At 50.3% G+C, this 6252-nt stretch overlaps 3 protein-coding genes across 3 annotated transcripts; all 3 read right to left on the bottom strand.

Annotated features, from left to right (window-relative positions):
• Positions 1-305: 305 nt before the first annotated feature.
• On the bottom strand, positions 306-1069 carry SNOG_16081 (hypothetical protein; the record flags this gene model as incomplete). The annotated part of the gene is made up of 4 exons (XM_001806158.1): positions 306-473; positions 521-568; positions 628-892; positions 966-1069. 4 exons carry the CDS (start codon positions 1067-1069, stop codon positions 306-308), a joined length of 585 nt encoding a protein of 194 aa, XP_001806210.1.
• Positions 1070-1700: 631 nt separating this feature from the next.
• Positions 1701-3002, bottom strand: SNOG_16080 (hypothetical protein; the record flags this gene model as incomplete). Its single annotated transcript, XM_001806157.1, has 2 exons — positions 1701-2924; positions 2970-3002. 2 exons carry the CDS (start codon positions 3000-3002, stop codon positions 1701-1703), a joined length of 1257 nt encoding a protein of 418 aa, XP_001806209.1.
• A 1936-nt stretch (positions 3003-4938) lies between these two features.
• Positions 4939-6042, bottom strand: SNOG_16079 (hypothetical protein; the record flags this gene model as incomplete). Its single annotated transcript, XM_001806156.1, has 1 exon — positions 4939-6042. The coding sequence occupies one exon, from the start codon at positions 6040-6042 to the stop codon at positions 4939-4941; it is 1104 nt and encodes a 367-aa protein (XP_001806208.1).
• Between the last annotated feature and the right edge of the window lie 210 nt (positions 6043-6252).

The raw sequence follows: 6252 nt of genomic DNA, 5'->3' as shown, positions 1-6252 counted from the left end.
GTCTACGTTGGTTTCTGGTAGGAAGATATTGATTCAACGTGCGATCAGCTGTTTGTGTCGACTCGAATCTTGAATACCTCGACACATAGACTGAGCTACCAAGTCTAAGACTATTTAAACACAATCAACCACTCCATACTTTTGGTCCAGGGCAGGTGTACGTAGTAATAGCACTGTTGTAGGTATCGATTGTGACCCCAGGGTCGCTCTGCGATGCATAGCCAGGGATAGTCGCAAGATATTCACTGCCAGGCTGTGCCGTGCCACTGCCTGTGACCTCAATCTGAGTGCTATCAGTATCGTAATTAAAGAAAAGCGCAGGTCATTTGTACCTGAGCGCACTCGGCGTAGAACTGGGGCGTCTTTGCCTGGTGAAGAGCAAGAAGCTCATGGCGCACGAGGTAATTGCCCGCAGCAAGCGTCTTGGGGATCGTAGACTCCCAGTATAGGTTCTTCAGTACCTTTGCCGTACCCTAGTGTCGTCAGCATATACTTGACAGTATTTAAAGATTGTGCATACCCAGTTGCGACCACTGAGAGGTGGTGCAGTCATGCCCTCCTGGTCCACCTAAAAGAGGACGAGTTAGTTATCTCTTGTCGAAACTACTGCACCGATTTGTGATGTACCTTAAACCATTTCTTTCCACTGCCGTCACAGCTCTTGAAATCTCCTGCACACTTGTACAGCCAAACCATGACAGGTCCTTGTTCATGTGTCCATTGTGCCCAGATCGCCTTGATCTTGCCACCAGCAGCCACCTTAGCAACAAGATCCGCAGATGTGCCACCATTACACATCACTTTCCTGTCGGTGATGGTCATGGTGGGGTTGTAATCTGGCCACTGACGTTGGATTGTCTTAGGAGAGGATGCTGGGGAGAAGCCGGTGTATCTTCGAGGCTCAAGTTAGATCTCAAGAGGCTTTGCATATTGACTCCCGTGAATTGAAACAGTGTAGAACTTACCCAGGGTAGGTCACACCGTCAATAACATAGCTAGTAACGGCTCCGTGAGCAGTAACTTGAGCGGCAAGAAGGGCGGCGGCGGTAAAGACGCCTGAAAACAACATCTTGAATGAGTTCCGGTAATGTAGACAGGATTGGAAAATCAGTTCCATTCACCGAAGGAAATATCGTGTTCTTATACGAGGAAGCCCCGGTAGACCATTGGCATATGCATGTTGTGTCGATTCAATATCGCTTGCATTGTGCAACGCGCCAGGTTTGACCACTACCACCACTGTCCCCACCAGCACGAGGAAGACACTGCTTTTGATAATCTTACATTGATGGTAAAGTGATCATCTGTTACTTCGCAATATACATATGCGCTGTGCCCGGACCGGCTGGCGCTCATTGGGCACAGGCCAATCTATTCGACTCGCTAGCAGCGAGCCTCCATGTCGGCTGTTGCAGTACCGGACCATAAGTAGAAATGGTGGTTATCTCGTGCAGTGCCCCAGACTTGCAATATATTACTGCCACCAGGCATGCGAGATGACGATTTCATATTCTTGAGTCGTTTCTTCGGGCGCATCGCCCAGGGCTGAGGGATTTGTTGAAACGGCCCACTAAAGTGAATGATTGAGGATAATAGATTGTTGGGAAGATGTATCCATCAAGGTGAGATATTGCTGCGAGATGTTCTCGTGTATGTCATGGTAGAAAAGACCACTATCCCCTGGGTTACCTGCGAATATTTTAAAACCCCTTCGAGTGTGTGACATTGGTCTTTGGCTCGCGATTATCTTTGCCATCGCCTTCATGCATGATCTCTTCGTCGTAACGATCATTGTCGCTGTCATGATAGGCAACGGATATGTCCGTGATCTCGTCGCCAACCTCCATCCAAGTGTCGCTTGTTGCTGGTACGGGAGATATTCTACAGAGAGCCCAATAAGAGAGTGACGACACGAGAAAACCCGCAAAGAAGTTGAGGTCGTAGATGCGCTTTGCACCAAGTGGTACCTCTTTACCAATAGCTCCCACGAAGCCGACAATGTTGATGAGAACGCCGGCAATGTACGCCGCGTACCCGCGCCAATTGAATCCCAGTGTGAAGTAGTAAGGTCCCGTCTTCTTGCCCGAGTACAGATCCTTGATCTGGAGGTAGCCTTTCCGCACCCAATAGTAGTCGCAGATCATGACACCAGCTATTGAAGACAGGAACACGGAGTACGCCGAAAGGTAGGTGGTGAAGCTATTGGTGTCCTTCAACAGTTGCCATGGGCACATTACCAGCCCGATGAGCGCGCAGATGTAGCCACCACGTCGAATACTTATCCAACGTGGAAGAAGGGCTGTCATGTCTGTGCCGGCAGAAATCGAATTTGCGGCAATGTTGGTGCCTAGTTGCGCGAGGGTAAAGGCCGATGCAATAACAAACACGCCAAAGCGTTGCGCATGGCCGGCATCTTCCTTTAGAAAGCTCTCTAATAGATCCAACGGGTTCCATATCGCTTCGCCAAATATGACGGTAGATGACGACGACACAATGATACCAATGAAGGAAGTGATTGCGAAGCCTACGGGGATCGTGAGCAATTGCGGCAAGAACGCATCCGAGGGTTTGCGTGCAAAACGTGCAAAATCCGGATCGTTGACAATGAGTGTCGCAAAGTTGGCAATAGCACTCATGATTCCTCGGACCATTAGCCATCCCAGCTCGGAACCACGCGCCGTTCCAGGCTGGTGTACGATGGGGCCGATTCCCTTGGCTCTTACAATGGCCCAGATGAAAAATGATATGCCCGCTGTAGGTACAACGTATGCCTTGACCGTGAAGAGATGTCGAATCTTGTGAACTGGTGGGTAGAGGAATGGTAGAGATCCGAGCCAGAAAACGAAGAACGAAACAAACTGCACAGTTGTGGTACCCGAGCTAGGGATGCCATTCCTAATGCCACCAGAACCATCACCGACGTCCTGTTCGAGTCAGCTTGGCACCTTGAGGGACGGGTAGATACACACATCGCGCCAGTTGTTCCAGATAGAACGTATCATTAGGTAGACGCAAGTACCTCCAATCCACCCCTGCACGCCGTACCAAATGCAGGCCATTGCTGCACGGTTGAATACGGGCCATAAAGCACCCCAAACTCCAAAGGATGCGCGATTGACGACAGGGAAAGAAATATGGTAGGTGGCACCAATTCGACCTGTCATGCACACGAAGCAAGCTGCGATAGAGTAGCCGAGCTATGTATCTGTCAGCGAACGAGGCGACGGGTAGTGTGCTGAGCATGCGTACCCATACGCAGATCCATGATTGCCACCACGACAGACCATCAACGATGTTGGAAGAAGATATCATCCAAGTGTTGATATTGAACGAGTCGGCTATCCAGAAACCAACAAAGTTCCAAGCACCCCATTGACGCCGCTCAGGTTCCACCTTGTGGACATTAGCACCTCAACTGTAGCAAACAGAGTCGATGTTACCCACAGGTTTGAGGTCATGGTTAAACAGCATAAGCTGTGCTGTAGTAAGATTGGGCTCGCTTTCCACGGCTAGTTTGCTACTCCAATGAGCAACCTTGGAGCGCTTTACTCTCTCCATGATGCTGCTATGGGGATCGTAATTTGAGTAGTGAGAAGAAGAGGTTGCAACAGGCCTTATGAAGCTTTGGCTTCGGCTGCTCGAAGCGGTTGCTTGGGTGGATAGACAATCCTGGTCAAAATGACGTGGGGGGTGGTTCGACGCGGATGAAGGTCTTGGTATGCCTGGCCTTTGCGAGGCTGGGCATTGGATCAGTGGCTCGCGTTCAGGATCCAGAGTGGCGACAGATGCAGTTTAGTGATATATTATCGTGGCCCTCGGTTTCGCAGCTAATGCAGGTATTGTAGGTGGAAATTCGCAATGTTTAAATAGGAGGGATTCTCAAACCGCGCGCTCATCTTTCGGCAGTGCCATATCTATTGCACTCCAAATACATCCGTGATCTACTTCTCACTGATAAGACTACCACACAATGTTCCATAGGTAGATCGTGTGATGTGCCCAGGGCATTCGCGGCCAGGTGGAGCGAAGCCGAACATCCATAGATGATGCACCAGGGTCCTAGCGAAAATCCTTCAGCCACTACAGTTTTTCGACTATCAGCGCATCAGCATCGTGATAGCAAGTCTGATTGTAGATATTACGCCTTGACATTGACTCGATAGAATATTGTCACCTGTGCATGCGGCCGATGACGCGGAGAAACCTCTATCTCACAGTATCAGTGCCATGACTAGTTGCCGCGAGGTTGCATCTCATCGTGCTTGGCATCTCGCTTGGTGCGTGTCTTACATTGTGAAGGGCATGGTTGCCAAGACGGAGGCGATAAAGAGATGTGTGGGGTAGAGCGGTGCGCCGAAGCAGCCAATGAGGACCCAGTCTCGCCAGTTTATTCGATCTCATCGAGTAACAGCCATGGACCCATAAATCGGATTCCTGAAAAGGTTCAGCTCTGAGATTTTCCTGTTTCTTGAACAAGCCGCGAAAGTCTCAAGAGTTTTTTCTAAAGTGGATCATCCATGCCTTCTGAGGCCTTCTCAAGAGCTACCGCGAGTTAGGCCTACTACAGACCACAATGCTTGGAGACTTGTTCAGACTTGCACAGTGCACGCTGATATGTTCGATTCTGCTGCCATTGGTAAGACCGACTGACCTACTTGGCCTCCTACATTATAGTTTACAAACAAGGGTATAATTGTAGACCATGTCAACTTGAGACGACGATCAAAGCAAAAAGACACAAGACCAACGCCAACCTGACCCTTCGCGGGCAACAGGAATTCAAACGCCATTCTCCCTGCAAACACCCAATCTCAGATGATTACTGCATCCATATGCTCTCCGTGTCCGTCCACTGTGTGCTGATGCGCCTGTTCGTGGATGTCCATCATAGCTTTCAATACCAGCTTCCACTTTTGCTCGTTTTGGTCCACGGACAAGCTACGTTGCAGACACCAACGGCAGGCTTCGTCTACTGCCTTGTCCTCTTACTGCAGTATTGCCAGCAGTCCGCATCGTGTGTGGCGGCACACGCATGACTGGCTTTGCTCTAGGAGGAGAGGGGCGATGCTCGGTTTCAGAATCGGATGTAGCTTCTGTTGAAGCAGTATCTTCGGACTCTACCCCGCTCGCCTCTGTCATTGTGTCATCTGTGGCCACCCGCATGGGCGTTATGTCTTCCTGGTGCTGAGACCACAGAATGTGACTCGAATCGTCACGTGTGGGTGTGATTTCCCCAGCATCCAAAGGCGAGGATAGGCTGTGCTGGTTGATAACAGACTCAGATGGGATGAGATCAAGGAGGTTATCTTCGTCTCCGGGTAAAGAAACCTGGATTGCAATGCTAGAGTCGTCCATCAGCACATTGGAAACTCGCATGACTTCAGGTGGTAAGGGCGCGTCTTCTGGAATACGGAGGAGCACTGGGATACATTCCGAGTCCGTTGTTTCTGGAGCATTGGGCGCGTCGATTCGTTCGTAGAAAAGCATAAAGACGTTAGCCTGATGGGCTTGTTCCTCTGGTACGGCGTAAACGGTGTCGTCGCTGAATCGCCACCACTGTTCCTCTGTTGAAGTCTGCTCGTTATCCTCGTCGCTGCATTCCGGCTGCGATGGGTTCTGAGCATGTGGTCGATAACAAACGTAATGTCCATTGCCATGTGACCCGAAATGGGTGACGGCCGCTCGCAATCTATATTGGAATGGAGATGTGACGATCGGTTCATTGATCTGCATAAGCATGGACTGGGTGGGGTCCCGCGGCCACTCTTCTAATGACATGTCAGGCTGTCTAGAGCCGCTCGGTGCACTGCCCAGGCACCAGTTGCCCAAGTCGAGGATTCTCGGATACGAAACGCCCGCTGTATTCTTGTATGAAGCGCCTGTGATCTCGTCGAAGTTACTGCGGTTCACATGTAGTACAAGCGACTTGGGTGCCCGTGCAACTACTATCTGCTTCGACTTGGAGCTCTGCACCCAGTTCTTCTTGGCAATGTTCAAGGTCTTGACCAGAGTGTTGTCTTCAAATTTCTCGTCGTCGATCATGTCCGAGACGGCTTTCAGTTTCGCCTGAAAGGGTGAGCCGGCAGTTGCTAGTGGAGTAAGCGTCTTCTGCAGCTTGAGCAAAGTGCACTTTGCGCACTCGACGCCGTCGATGTACTCAAGTTTAGTATACTCGTCGAGACATTCGCGGATATCGTAGCCATAATTGTTGCCGAGCGAGACAGTGATGCAGTTGAAGTTGATCAGCGAAAG

The sequence above is a fragment of the Parastagonospora nodorum genome (assembly GCF_000146915.1).
Source record: "Parastagonospora nodorum SN15 chromosome Unknown scaffold_42, whole genome shotgun sequence".
Taxonomy (NCBI): domain Eukaryota; kingdom Fungi; phylum Ascomycota; class Dothideomycetes; order Pleosporales; family Phaeosphaeriaceae; genus Parastagonospora; species Parastagonospora nodorum.
Note: the sequence above shows the minus strand (reverse complement) of the source record. Positions and strands in the feature narration are given on the sequence as shown.